Source organism: Ambystoma mexicanum, chromosome 2p, assembly GCF_040938575.1.
Source record: "Ambystoma mexicanum isolate Mex_15411 chromosome 2p, UKY_AmexF1_1, whole genome shotgun sequence".
Classification (NCBI taxonomy): Eukaryota; Metazoa; Chordata; class Amphibia; order Caudata; family Ambystomatidae; genus Ambystoma; species Ambystoma mexicanum.
In genome coordinates, this window is record NC_090923.1 from 966,446,901 (window position 1) to 966,462,563 (window position 15,663).

Here is a 15,663-nt window from a genome sequence, read left to right on the forward strand (position 1 = left end):
AGAATCTGGGCCTCATTAGGACCCAGGCGTTAAGGGGTTAACTACGCCATAAAAGGTGACGGCGCCGTTAAACCCTTAACGCCTTACTACGAGGTCCCTTTGCGGGACCTGACCTTAATGGCTGGTATAGACCAGCCGTTAAAGTAGGGGCCCGCAAAGGGACTCTCGAGGTAAATACGGTACCGCAATTTGCGGTACCGTACTTACCGCCTTCCCCATTCCCATTATGCCCTATGGGGCAAAAATGGGAATGGGGAAGGGCCATGGTGGCATGGGGAATTACCGCCCCGCCAACCTTGGAATGGGGTGGTAATTCCCCATTCCGCCATGGCGGACTCAGGCATCGACCATGGTGCTAATAGCTGGAGTCCTAATGAGGCTCTCTGTAATGTGGATGTGGAAACTACTAAGCGTTTAGTACTGGATTGTGCTGTACTAACATCTTGCAGGAATAAATATATGGTGCCTTTTATGAAGTATCAATTAGGCTGTTTAGATGGAAACCGATGGAAACGATGGGCCTCATTACAAGCTTGCCGGTCCGGTAACAACGGTACTGGTAAGCTTGCCGGTACCTTTGTTACCGGACCGGCAAACTACGAGTTCTGCTCACAGGTGCCTTTCCGCCCAACAGTTCTGACCTGGCGGGCGTAGCGGCACCCACAAGCAGACCCCGACGGATGCACCGGCACTATTCATGAATGGTGCCGGTGAATCCAGCCTTCCCATTTCCATTGAGTCCCGGCTCCACCAGGGCTGTAATGCCCCAGTAAGTCCCCATTGCCGGGTGCCGGTAAATTCATGACTTCGGCAGCAGCCGTGCCAGTATTTGCCGACATGGCTACCGCCGGACTCATAATGAGGCCTGAGGTCTTAATATTCAAAATGCTTATGAAGGCTTATTTCTATCAGGCTTTATTAAAAGCCTTAATTTGTTGTCATTTTTGTTTGACTTTTTTACTGAACATCTATTTCGGTGTGTTCTCTTATTATCTGGCTAGCTGTGATTCAGAATTTGATGCTGAGTAATTCCAAAGATTTTCTATGAAAGAATTTTATTTGATTTACTTTTTATCGGATGTCCCTTTTCCTCGCTATTTTATGTCTAATCTGTACAGCAGTGCCTATGTTTTATGCAATGTATGTAAATATCTTAATTACCTGGCACTTTCCTCTTTGTGATGATTGATTGTTTTTTGTAAAGGTTTAATTTCAACCAGATCCAATTTAAAAAAAAAAAAAAAAAAATTAAAAGAATTTGATGGCTTGTGCCATACGAATCAAACGGTGAACGGTGTTGGACAAGTGAACATAATTCCCTAAAACGTGGACTCAGCAATCGTTAGAACAGACCAATTAGGATGTCATTTTATACCATTTGTTATGGAATAATTTACTTTTTGACACTTTTCAAATGTTGTTTCAATCCTTTCATTTTTCTTAGATCATTAATGGGTCCATGAGACCTGCCTCCACCTTTCCAGAATCAGCATGGAACTCAATGGGAAGAAGAAGCTCCATGCTTTGTCCTTGTCGGAAAAGATTCAAGTTTTGGAGATGCTCGATAGGTCGATCATGTCCCAGTCGGAGGTGGCTCGGAGGTTTCAGGTCTCCCAGCCACAAATCTCTAGGATCTGCAAAAATAAGGAGAAGCTCCTTGCGGATTGGTGTAGCGGGTCTGCCAACCGAGAGAGGAAGCGCAAGCGAGAGTCAAAATACAGCAGCATTGATGAAGCACTCCTCTGTTGGTTTCACATTGCTAGGGCTAAAATGTGGGATGTTACTGGCCCGATGCTGCTTCAGAAAGCCAAAGAACTTGCAGACCTAATGGGCCAAGAGTTTATCCCCAGCATCGGGTGGCTGGTGCGGTGGAAACGGAGAAACAATGTCTGTTTTGGCCCACGGCACACTGCCAGAAACCACTACATTTCTGAAACATTTTGCAATGAGGCTATGGTAACCAAATTGCCACAGATCTTAAAGGACTATACTCCAGAAAACATATTTGGTTGTAAAGAAATCCCATTGCTCTATAACATGGTTCCTGGTCGAGAAAATAATGTATCCAAAGAAGGCAAAGAAAGCATCTGTGTCCTCTTGTGTGTAAATATTTGTGGCAGTGAAAAACGGAAGCCAATGGTGGTCGGCGGGTATATGCCAAGGCGTTTTTACTTTGGTCCAAACCATGATAGCTTGCCGGTGCTCTATCGAAGCAGTAGGAATGGCTGGATGACCATGGACCTTTTTTCAGAGTGGCTGGTGGACTTCGATCGAGAAATGGGAAGGCAGCTTCGAAGTGTGGCTCTTGTGGTAGGTCATGGCCTCGCCCACCCCGACATGGAGATGGCCAACATCAAGCTGGTATTCCTACCTCCGCACGACCATTGTGTAACCCCTTTGAACGCCGAGATCATTAGGAACTTCAAATCCCATTACAAGTGCCGACTCCTACGGAAAATCTCATCAATTAAGAGCGAGAGGGACAGCTGCCCAGTCTCGATTGCAGAGAGTTTGACAATGCTGGACACCATTCACTTAATAGCGGCTGCCTGGGAAAAAGTGTCCCCGTCACTGGTGGAAAACTGCTTTTCAGAGGCTGGTTTCCATAATGGTGGGCAGAATCATATTTCTCAGTCTGCTACCCCTACTCCAAAGGGTATGACCCCAGAGGAATTCCACCATTTTATTGACCTGGAAGAGGAATTCACTTTTGGACAACGTAAGGGTTTGTATTTGCATAAGGAGGAAGTCAACGAGAAGAGGGACTGTGAGGACCTGCTAGACAGCCTCCCTACAAAGGCTGATGCACTGAAAGCCTTGGGGACCCTACGCAGGTGGTTTGAGTGCAACGGCTCTGCCGAGAACATATTTCATAGGTTTTATGACTGCGAAGAAGAAGTTGAGCGTTTGTGCTGTCAGTGAGGTGCAATGGAATTCAGTATTTTTCACGCATTGCTGCTAGGGGTCACAATGACTTGCCCCTCAAAGTATTGCAAGGGGGAAAGTATGTTTTCCAGTTCAGTGTTTCCTACGGAAATGTTTGCGCCACAATATGCAGCGGCCACAAACTGACGCAACATAACATTTCAACTCTTAAGTTGTTTCATATTTTTCCCATGGAGGTTTTACCTAAAAGAATGTTGGCATGCAGTTATGTCGTGGTCGTGGGGTGGTGGGGATGCACAAAATGCCAAGATGTCGCAAATTATGATAATCCCTGCACTGCCCGCTGTGATGGCCACATTGTGAATGCAATACATCAGATAACTGTCACCAATGCTTAATATGTTGACATTTTTTGGGTCTTCCTTTTTTGGTGTGTCTTTTTTTTAGCTTTGGCAGAGTCATCAATTTGCAGGTTATTGCTATGTTCATGATTTGATTATTTATTTATTGAGCGCACGTACACCTGGAGGCACCATGGCGCTAAAACCAGCAGAGGAGTGGTCACCGAATTTCACTAGAAAAGAAAAGTCAAGTCTTGAGAGCACGGCGAAAAGTGAGATGGTTCTCCATGCTCTGCAGCTCCACAGAGAGCGAGTTCTAAAGTTTAGTACCCACATCACAGATGGCTTGGCCACCGATGCCTCACAGCCGGATCCTCGGGACCGCAAGACCCGGCTCGGAACATACAGCTGGAATTTCTGCTGTAGATATTCGGCCCAAAGTCCATAAAAAGCACGATGGACCAGGCATAGAGATTTAAATCGAACTCGCTTTTCATGGTATAGGGGCTTAGGCAATCAACTAGTTTATGTATTGTAGAGCATTTCAAACATTCCTTTTTATGTGCATCCTTCTGTACAAAAAGTAGTGTAAAGGAAAAGCATACACACGTGCATGGAACATAGTGAGTGCATGCTCCAAAAAGCAGGTGGCCCTACATGAGGCATCCGAAAGAGAATGAATGTCATGCCCAGCTCCTGCTGAAAGGAGGAGAGATGCACGCTGCGCTCCGATCCTACCCAGTGTTGTGGTATTACTCCGGCTTCAGGAAAATCAGATAAAAAAAATCAGTGAGTGCACTGCTAGGTGTGCAAGTGGTGTTGCTGCAAACGCCTATAAAGCAGCCAACTCTATTGACTGTGTCAATACTAACTCTTATTTCTCATTAAAAGTCCAGTCCAGGGTCTGAAGTTCTGGTTTTACCTATGGTCCAGGACTGTTAACAACCTGAGTGGACCAAGTAGTGGTGCCCAGCTGTCAGAGTAACTGTCACTATCTGTGATGATGCTTTGCACACAGACTAAATGAAACCTATGAGACGCCTGTACAAAAATAGAAAGTGTAAGGCTTTTTGTCTCCCTGAAATAAGTTTCCTTTTCAGGTGCATATGGATCTGTCTTGAGGTGAGCAAGTTTTGTGTTGTGGCGATGCACAGAAATGAAGACCATTGAGAGTTGGCTCAGGGTGTTGCTAGGTCTGGAAAAGATCTGGGGCTACACTAATCTCGGGACTGTCGAGACTCTGGGCTCTCTAGTCTTTTGGTTGTAGCTCCTGAGCTTCTATCTGGGGCTACAACGAAATGATCCGGGGCTATAGCCGCCTCAGGCCCCCCCTAGCAACGCCTCTGGTTGGCTGATGTTTTTAGATCTTTATAAATATTCCCAATATAAAAGTTTGGGCGCTACTAAGAAAATAGTCTGGCCCTAGTAATGAAATACGTAATAAATGAGTACCAAGGTTGGAACATTTTAAATGTTGCTTCGTCTGATGGTCCCTGCATCCTTTGTTAATGAAATCCATTAGCTTGAAAGTCTTAAGGCTATTCTTATAAGTTTCTGCCTTGGAGGACACCGGGGCCATTCTAACAACCAAAGCACTAACGTGCTGGCCAACAGAAAGTTCAAAATATTTTCTTTATAAGTCCCGGCTAACCCTAAGCTACAGCATAAGAGTTCCCCTGATTGGCCAAAAAATGTCGTACACCTGTCCTTTTTAGAGTCCATCCCTATTCTTAAAGTTTAACAGAGAATCTACTTTCGTATATTAACCTCTCCTGGGTTTACCTACAGTTGGGTTCTTCTTCAAATCACTGCTTCCTCAAAAAACTTCAGGTTCTTACTTGCCTTCATTTGGCCTCTTCCTTTTCTTTTCCCAACCTCTGGTTGCAATACCATTTCCTGGACTCTGTATGATATCTACTGTCACAATGCCAAAGGCCAACTCTCCTTAAAGATTTCTCTTTCTCAGCACCAGTCTTTTAAGGTCTCTCCCTGACCTTTAGTTCTCTTATTTATTTTATTGTTAATTTATAATGCTCTTAATACCAGCAAGTGGTTTCTAAGCGGGGGAACAGGATTCAAACCTGTGTTGCCCCTGAGCTATCCTTCCTCCCCTATTAGCACAGCAATCTTCTTTGGTCTCTCCAGGACCTCTGGCTCTCTCAGACTTCTCTCTCATTTTTTACAAAATCATGTTTAGTCACGTCATATTTCTCTCCAACAACTTTCAGTCCCTCAGATTTCTCTTGGGCCTCTCCATGACCTCTGATTCTCTCAGCCTTTTCTTAAGACTCCCATGAGCTCTTGGTTCTCTTAGCAAATCAATCTATCAAACGTCTTTTAGGTCTCTCCCGGACTTTTCCTTCTTTCAAATCTCTTATAGGTCTTTCCATGACGTTTGTTTCTTGCTGGCTTCTCATAGGTCTCCTTAAACCTCACACTATTCTCACCCTACTGTCAGGTCTTTTGGTTCCCCTTGGATTCTTTAAACAAGTACCAAAATCACAGGTCTTTCCTCTGGTTGTGACTGACTTTGGTGTATAGGATCTGACTGCATGTCCTCTCTTCCATGCATCGCTAGCTTTTGAGGTAGGACCTCTGGAATACCTTTTCAAGAGCACCTGCTGCACAACTGATAGTTATTGTGCTCCCTCCTTTCAAATTATAGCCCCTGTTCATCCAGGGAGCAGATGAACATATGCCTTCTTCCTCCCAGTCTTCGCCTCCTCACTGGTGTTTTCCAACTATTTTTATATATTCCTTTGAAACTTCCTCTTGTTATTATTACTTTTTAAATGTATTTATTTATTGTATTATGGTTTTCAATAAACCTTTATCAACAAAAATAATAGTTAAGCAATAAGCCCCAAGCAAGGGGGGGGGGCATTACCACTTAAGGTAATGCCCCAGTACCCATAGTTACAAGTACCCCAGCCCATAGGACCAGGGAACTAAAAGCATTTTTTTCTGTTGCGAAAGACTCTGGCGTTTCGCAACAGAACAAAAAGTTACAAAAAATGGCCGCTGGTGAAGGGAAAACGAAGTCTGTTTTCCCTTTCCATGTCTGCATTTGAAAATAATTTTAAAAAGTAAACAAACCAAATGGCCACCATGGAAAGAGACAAGGGACTACACGTAGTCCCTTCTCCGTTTGCATGGCGGCCATTAAAAAAAAAAGTAAACAAAAATGATGGTCGCCATGGCAAGGAGAGAAGGGGACTACGTATAGTGCCTTCTTCCTTTCCATGGTGGCCTGTCGCAAATCGGGAGTTGACGCGCTGGCGACAGAAGTGTTTCCAGCACCTGTGCTCCCAAAGAGCAGGTAAGTGTGGTGGGGAGGGAAGGAGTACGTGTTCTGAGCCTCCCCATTGGTTGGAGGCCGCCACATCCCCCTCGCCGGGTACAAATAAACAATACTAACAACCTTAATAAATACAATCATGATTTCCTATAAACTATACTTCTAAAAACTAATACATTTTAAAATTGCATTCAATTCATGAAATATACTATACAGCCAAAATTGTGTGCAGGGAAATTCAAAATAGAATAAGAACTGAAATGATTGAAACTTGTTCTTCACTCATCAATGTTTGCTGCAAAGTCACAGAAGCATAATTTGTCGGTACGTATACACATTTTAAGAAATGCAAAGTTCTCAGATCTTTTAAGGCTAAACAAGACACCACTAGATGTTCGAGAGTTTCAATCGTAACTTTCTGAAGTCCACATGACCTGTCATGTCTTAAAAAATAAATATTATTACTCTTTTTGCACTGGTCAGGTCTTCAATGGCATACAAATTGTATGACGATCAGCGCCGAGCCTTTAATTGTCGGCAGGACCAATGGCACAATTTTGGAACTGCAGATGCGTGCTGATACGACCCCACTGTGTTCAGCGTTCTGGGAGCAAGCAGGGGTTTCTATTCCACCCACCAATTTGCTGTCTGCTTCAAGCTCAAAAGACGGGCCTAATTCACAGAAGCGTTTTATAATGGCGCAATCCTATAGGAAAAGGTTCTGTCAATCAGGCCCACAGTGGGTAATTTGTGTTATCCACGTGCAGTGCATGGAGGGGACCGGATCAATTTGCACTTTTTGCTCAAAACGTCCCTGCCATGCAATGTTGCTCATTTCCTCAATGTCGTGAAAAAGTGAGGAGTAAACTACAAGCAAAAATGTATTTACTTTTCACTTTCAGTTAATAATTGCGGGAGTCATTTACAATGGATTTCTATTGAATCTGCCTGCTTTTACCAGGTTTTACTGTCAGGCGGATTGCATCAGAATCCATCACCTTAACACAGCTTAATCATTTCCTTTCTTCTCCTGCTGTCCCCTCTCTTCCCTCCACGGCTTCCTTGCCTCCCCCTGCTCAGGGATGTAATTTCACCAAAATGCCAGTAGTAGTGGAAGTGACATCACATGACCCTTGACCTCTGATGACATTGCAGGAAGTGATGTCATTTGACCCCAACCCTAAGTGATATCACGTATAGTGATGGAACACAACCTTTCACCCCTTGACAAAACAGGAAGTGGCACCACATAGCATTGTTCCTAAGTATACTAGGAAAAATATGGTTACGATATCACTATAATGTGATATACATTTCATACAAAAATGGATCACCACATGTATCGTTAAGATCAGTGTGTATAGGCCCATATTACCAAATTACTGTGAATGCAAGATGACATCCATGGCCAAATGATAATGATGTCTTATTATATAGCACTTACCCTTAAGTGCTTTATATATAACAAATATACATACATTATCACCCAACCTGTGTTGGTACTCTTTTATTGACCTCAGAAGGATGAAAGGCTGAGTTGAAGTGTGTAAGAACAGACTAAATCAGTGACTCGCCCTCTGAAGTGTACCTGAAATAAACCGAGACTCACCCTCTGGTCTTCTACATGATATAAACCTTTAATGAGTCTAGCAATTATTGTATAGAATTCCACAAAGACAAATGATTTGTAATTCATATTCTTTCTTATTTAGGGTCACTGCTGAAAGTGTTAGACATGTGGAACCCCGTTTTTTTAAGATGCCTGAACAAGAAGTCAGCCACTCCAGAAGCAAAGAGCCACACGGCGCGGGCCACAGAAGATTGCATAGAAAAAGAAAAAAAAGTTTTTTTTAGTTTTTTTCCAGCGGTAGCAGGGGGAACCACAGGGGTAGCAAGGGAGACCTCAGGGGTCGCAGTTGCGACCCCTAAATGACATCCCTGCCTCTGCTGTCTCCTCATTGGCTAACTTGCCCTCTCCTCCTTCCTCCTCTGCCCCCCCCTTGGGTTTCTTCTACACCTCCACAGGGTGTACCTCTGATTTGTACCCCTCGCCGGAAAGACGGCAACCTTCTCCATATTGCCACTCTAAACTCTTGCTCAGCTGTCAAACACTCCTCTGACATCTGCCACCTCGTAGAAGAACTTGACCTCAATGTCCTTGGTCTTACTGAGACATGGTTCACGGCCAGCTCTGTCATGAGCTTCGACACGATGGCTACAAGATACTCCCCGCGCCCAGGTCCAATCGTTCCAGGGGGGGTGTATCCCTGATCTTCCCTGAGTGGGTTCCTGCCTCTGTCATTCCTACGTAGGCCTACTCCTCCTTCGAATGCCTCGTCTGCAGGCTATCACTCACTCCTAGCTATTCCCTCACTGTGAATACCATCTATCGGCCACCTGGTCAGATCTCTTCTGTCCTCTCTGAGTGAGTGGACCTCTCCTCCTCCCTCCTGGTCTCAACCACTCAACTTCTCCTTCTTGGAGACTTTAACATCCACCTGGATGCTTCCTGTCCTTCCTCTGGACTCTTTCGCAACCTCTGCGACTCTCTCTATCCTCCCCTCTCAACCGACTCACTCTGAAGGGCACACTCTGGATTTCCTGATCTCTACAGACCTACCCCTTTCTATTCCTCTCACCACTCCTCTCTCCTGGAGTGATCAGTTTCTCCTTTCCTCCCAGCTCACTCTCTCCACCCCTCAGGCCAAGCCAACTCTAGCACTGCCACCCACCTTCCTGGTTATCCGACCCATGAAGCATGTGTCAGTTGAGGCTTTTGCTGCCACTTTCTCACCACCCCTCCCCCTTCGGCTGACGCACACCCCAACACATCCCTTTCTATGCTCCACTGCTATATCTGATACTCTTGATGCCCAAAGCTAAGTGCAACTCCTGGTCTGACTCAGACCTCGTCACCCTTAAACGCAAATGCAGCATGGCTGAGAGGAAATGGTGTGCTTCCTGCATATCTCTGACAAACTGGCCTGCCGCCTGCTCCAAAGGCAATACAGGCTCTCTGTCCGCACCAAGCTTGCGTCTCTGTGGCATCCAACAACTCGGCCAAACTCTTTAAAATCGTCAAGGAGCTGGCCAATCCTGCGGCAGTCTCTACCTCTCCTGTCCCCTCCCAGGCCCTCTGCACAGCCCTGGTTTCTCATTTCATCTCTAAAACTCAGGACATCCTGTCCTCTCTCTCCTTCTGCCTCTACTCCTCTCTCTTCCTCTGTGGCCACCTCTCCCCCCCCCTTCTCCGCCTTTCCCCTGTTCTCCCCAGACGAGGTTTCTAGACAAGTCCAATCTACGAAAGTCTCGTCAAAACAGATTCTCCCGTTTCTCTAAAACCATCAAGCACCACATTGACACCTTGGTTCTTGGTTTGGCTGACTTCTGCAACCACTCCTTCACCACTGGAGTCTTCCCTTCCCCTCTGAAGCACTGCTTTGTGCACCCTCTTCATAAGAAACCCTCAGCTGACCCCTCCTGCCCTGCTATCTACTGCCCAATCTCCATCACTCATTTCCTGGGCAAACTCCTGGAAAAGCTGACCATCTCCCAGCTTAATCTTCACACTGATTTGGTTGGTGTTCTCCATGACCATCAGTCCGGATTCAGAGCTGCTAGAAGCATGGAAACTGTTCTCCTGAACATCCATGAAGACCCACTCTCCAACCTCGACTCCAATACCCCCTGTGTCCTCGTCTTACTTGATCTCTCTTCTACCTTTGACATGGTCAACCATGCCATCCTGCTCAACCGTCTCTGTGATAACCAGGGTATCACCTATCGGGCCCCGATCAACCCTCGGAGGTCCAACTTGGCTCCTTTCTCTCCTCTGTCTCTACCTGTGATGTTCCCCATGGGTCTAACCTCTCTCCCTGGCTTCTCAACCAGTACCTGGCACTTCTTGCTAAACTCCTTTTCAGGCTCCCTTCCGCCACCTCTTCTCCCCCTCTCATCTCTGACTATCTGTCCGCTAACCAGGAGTGGTGAGCCGCCAACGATCTCTGCCTTAATGCCAGTAAGAATGAGATTCTCCTCATCAGCACACCTGCTCCCTCCTTTCCTGTCGCTCTATGGCTGTCCTCTCTTGGCCCTCTTCCTTCTCCCACCTGTGAGGCTAAACACCTTGGGGTAATCTTCGACTCCACTCTCTCCTTCTCTCCTCGCATCTCTGACATCTCTAAGAAGTTGTCATGATCTCTGCTTCCAAAAGATCAGGACTTGCCCGACTCCCTTGGAAGCAGACCCATAACCCCGGTTCCGAGTGCCAGCTAGTCCCAATTGGGACCTTTTGGACCCTGTCCTGGCGCCAGTGGCACCAGGCTCATAAAGATGCCCAGTCCCAGCGCTGGAAGCGCCGGGCTCATAATGCTTGGGTGGACTTACCTGCAGCAGACCATGCTGCTTACTTACCTGCCAGTTGAACCCCTGATCCTCTTCTGTTTGGGACTACTTTTCCTGTTGGGTGGGGCAGGAGCCACTCCCTAGGTTCAGAACACTGGAACTCTTCTGGAAAGCAGGAACTCTTTTCTTACCTAGGCGTGGCTGTGGAAGGAGACATCTAAGCACTACAGGAGGCTATTTAAACCACACCCGATGGATGAATCTTGCTTTGTGTTATTCTGCATTCTCTGCAGCAGAACGCTCATCGTGTCTTCTGCTTCTGATCCTGGGCCTAAGGGAACAAAGGCTTATCATCCTGGAATCCAGTCTTCAGCAGCACCTGTAAAGACAAAGAAAGAACAGGTTAGCACTACGGTCTTCAGTGGCAGCGCATCTCCTACCTGGTCCATCGGCTGTCACCAACGCCTCGCGCTGCATTCCGGCATCTGAAAGACAAAGGCTTACCTACTCTTCGCATGCTCCGGAGGTCTTCGCACTGCATTCCGGCATCTGAAAGACAAAAGCTTACCAGCTCTTCGCACGCTCCGGAGGCCTTCGGCGCTGCATCCCGCATCTGAAAGACAAAAGAAGGTGCGTTTAAAGACATTGGGCAACTTTATTACTCACGTGCTATTACTCCTTCCCACGCAGAATCCAGTGGGTATTCCAGCACCCTTCAGCTTCTCTAAAGCTCCGAACTTGTACCTGCAAGATAAAAGGGACAGTTAGTGCGCATCGTGAAGCAGGCTACAAGCGCTTACTTACGTGCTTCCAGGCGCTTCTATTCTTCACGCGGGTTCGATCCTCAACTCTCATCAGCCCGCCATCCGCCATCGCCGGAACCCTGCAAAACAAGAGATATCATTACAAAAGACTTTTAAGACATTTGAAGTGCCCAGAACTTACCGTTCGTGCAGTTAACGACGGACAGCAGTCCTCTGAGGTCAAGAGGCCTGCACCCTTATCCAGTGAAGAAACTGGTTACGGCACCCTGCCCCGAGGCAGATGGAGAGCTCGGCGTTCACTTACCTAAGGTGAGGGCGTTAACCTTTGGGGTTCTACAGGAGAAGAGAAAGGGAAGAGGAGAGAGGCACCCAATAACCCCAGTTCATTAATCCCATATTTTCTATCTGCAGACATCTTACTCTTCAAGTCAGACATACAGTGCACAGAGGTCCAGCCCAAAGAGCCAACCGTGTGTTACACATCACCTTTGAAGATACGGCATTCACCCAGTCAAGACCGGCGCCTCTGCGGGAATCAGGTGAGCGTTACAGAAGTCACACTACCAGCTGCACCTCCTCAGGAGGCATTCTTCCTTTCCTCGCCTTCCCCCAGAAGCTCACTGTCTCAAGAGCTCTGGTTCTGTCTAGGCTGGACTACTGCAACAGCCTCTTTCTAAATCTGCCTGTTTCTACTCTATGCCCTCTGCAACTCATCCAGAACAGGCCTCAAGCCCAAGGATCGTATCTCTCCAGGACTGAAATCTCTGCACTGGCTCCCAGTGGCTGCGAGGACTAAGTTCAAAACCCTCTGCATTGTCCACAAGTCCTTCTGGGGCCTAAGTACCTCCAACTCTCTCTTCCTAAATATCTTCTTTCTCGAGCTCTTCGCTCCTTCGCCTCCAACTCACTCAGGGTCAGTCGCTTCTCCAAGCAATGAGTTGGTGGTAGATCTCTTTCTTTGGCTGGGGCCTCCCCGAGGCCTCCCTGAAACTTGAGGAGAACCATCTCTGGTTCCGGAAGCACCTCAAGACCTTCCCCTTTGCTTCTGCTTTCTCTCCCCTGCTGCACTCCTGACTGAAACTGCACTGGTCACATGGCTACCCTCTGATCTCAGGCCCAGGTCCCCTCCCCCGCTAGCTGCACACCTGCACTGCCTTCCAGGCAACCCCTGCTCTTGGGGGCTGTTTCTGTATCCCTACAGTCCCCCAGCTCTTGACACTTGCTGTCTGCACTTACCCCTGCACTTGCCACTAGCTGGCCGCTCTTCTACGTATTATTTATTTCATGTATTCTGCACTGTTGATCCTATGCGATGCACTGCCCCCTCTACCTTACCCCCTGCACTCCCTCCCCACCCCGTCACTTGCGCGATCTCAATGTCACCTGGCCTAGTAAGATCGCTGTCTCTGTCCTCCCTCTGTTCCCCCTCCGTAGACTTGCTGCTCCTTGAAACACTTGTGTATAGGCGTGTTATAAATGCCATATCATATCATGCTGGTGTCAATGCACCTGCATTGTACCCCAGAGTGAGATACAGAGTCAGACATGTTTATGTCTGGCCCCTACCCAACTTTGCCATACGAATGCACCAAAACGAGGCAGTTTGGAGAAAAGGGTGGTAAACGCATTTCTCACCATTTTTTCTGATCCGCCTGTGAACAAAAATGACTCACCCAGCCTCTTTCTGATGTTTTTGTGGAGAAGTTACATTTTTTGCGTTCGGTCTTCATCAAACTCTCCCGGCCCCCGATCTTCTAAATATTCCGGGGACGCAGCTAGAGTTTCCTGCGCAATACCGATTCTCTACATTCAGGGCTCTTAACATTCAAACATTTGCAGTTGCCCGTTTCCATAGTATCATAGTCTGACCATTTTGGGGCATGCTGGGATGAAGTCCCGAACTGACTTTCGAAGCAAAGACAGACGCTTAAGGTTTCAGTAAACGCCATGTCTCTGAGGGGAGAGCGAGCCAAGGGGATCCCACTCTCTCGGGCACATTGGGGAGCAGGCGGCCCAGCCCCTTGTGGCTCTGCCCCTCACATAAAAGGATGGGCAGTATTTGCAGTGTATGTTTGTACTTGGTTATGTTGACACCCCAGTTCAATTTAGGTTTCCTCATAAATAGTACTGAAAATTATGTCAAATAACGGCTGAGTGGGTTTGTGAAAGTATTCAGCAGCCACACAAGTTGAAAGCCAAAGTGTACATTAGTAGGTTTATGACCTCCAAAAATATTTTATTGGATCAAAATCCCTGGAGAAAAGGTATATTACAAGCGAACAGATTCTTCTGACATTGTCTTAACCATAAGGAGTAGCTGCCAAATAAAGCATGTTTTATTCTTGGCTGAGAACTAATGTTCTGCAATCCCGCGCTGTCAACCAAAGACGTGCATCGGTAGTATGAAAAATATTGCATTAATGTGAAATGTCTAAGCTTACAAACAATTCTAACCAGGATTGCCACCTCAGAGACTACCCCCAGTAGATGACCTAACATACTGGATGTTCTTAACCTCAAACCACCTTCCCTGAATACCCACTCTCTTGCCACACTTCATTGACCTTTTCATATATATAACATTTCATACCACTTGCGGTAGCCCTTCAAATGATCAGGCAATCCTCCTTCTAAACTGGCGCCCTGACTTAATCAGTAATCTAACCTTGTCAAGAGCAGATGGGCACCTCTCAGCCTTTGGTGGGAGGCCAACCATGGGGGGAAGCGAGAGCCTGTCCTATGCCAGAGGGGGGAGGTACAATTGGGAGGTCCACAGCTCCTGTCCCTTATAGTTCCAGCATGCTTGTCCAGAGTACCATTGCCAGCCGCCCCATGCCTGTCTCACCGTATGCCCTGTTTTTAACTTCCCAGTTTGCACATTACCCGTGCGTTTTTCTCTGTGGTTGTTTTCGTCAAATGTATTCTTTATTAACGCAGGTTCGAATCCCGGCGGGGCCAAACTCAGCCTTTCATCCTTCCGAGGTCGATAAATAAGCACCACACACTGTGGGTAATAATATGCAGCGCTCAGATACCTGAGGGTTTGTAGCGCTATATAAATGCCAAATTATTATTATTTTAGATATATATGTTTCTGTGTTTAGGGGTAGGTTATTGGGGGGGTGGTGGTTGGCAGGCTGAAGTGATGGGGAGTTGGGGGAAACCCCTTGGGAGTTGGGGGGGGGGGGCGACGACAGGGAAATAATGATGGGGAACAATACATGCAAACAAGGAAAGTGACCTTAAAAACATGTACAACACTGCCTTGCACAATGCTGCCCAGTTTCTTTCTGTTTTTGTTTCTCCAGGGAACTATAAATCCCAGCATGCCCAGCGGCCAGCAGAGCCAAAACTTCACAAGCTGGGCTGGTGCCTATGAACGCAAACTGGCAATATCCTGAAGGGAATCCACTATACAAAGCAGATACATGGAGCTCACCAGAGGCCAGTGCATACATGGAATGCTCCAAACTGTTTAAAGACATTATGATTCCCAGTCACAGAGCCGCAGAACAGCACCCCGGCCAAAATAACAGCTCAAGAGCCTGCAAAACCCTCAAACAACCTAAAACCTGAAATGCATTGTTCACCACTGCAGGCTGCCTTTTCAAGACCAGGTTGGGCACGCACACGAGAAAGAGGCAGGGCTTAGACCCCCTTTTATGTCTTTTGTTGGTTGTACCACCTCCCGGGAACAGGAAAAGATTGGCCTGGAGAAACCAGCACGGGAGGATAGTCAATGGTTAGAAAACGGGGAGGCTAGAAGGAGACATGGAAAGCAGGAAGTTGTGAGATGTTTGGTGAGGTCAGAGGAGGTGGACCAAGAGACTGGGCACAGGAAGGACGGTGCAGAGGAGGATCATACAGTTGGGGTGGACAGTGAATTATTGGTTGGTGAGAGGAAGTGGTACTAGGAGCTAAAATGGAGTGTGTATGAGTGGAGTGGCAGAGGAGAGTAGGGAGTGAATGAGGTGTGTTGAAAAGCGATCGAGGCAGTGGTTGAGCAATTGGGTGTGGGTGGAGCAGTAGC

The 15,663-nt window shown here is 47.0% G+C and overlaps 1 protein-coding gene across 1 annotated transcript in view; it reads left to right on the forward strand.

The window, feature by feature from the left end:
- TIGD3 (tigger transposable element derived 3) overlaps positions 1-3,273 on the forward strand; it is a 32,418-nt gene extending 29,145 nt beyond the window's left edge. The window contains exon 2 of the mRNA XM_069644762.1: positions 1,445-3,273. Within this exon, the coding sequence (XP_069500863.1) occupies positions 1,492-2,922 (1,431 nt within the window). The 5' untranslated portion in view covers positions 1,445-1,491 and the 3' untranslated portion in view covers positions 2,923-3,273. The remainder of the gene's footprint in view (positions 1-1,444) is intronic.
- Positions 3,274-15,663: the final 12,390 nt, after the last annotated feature.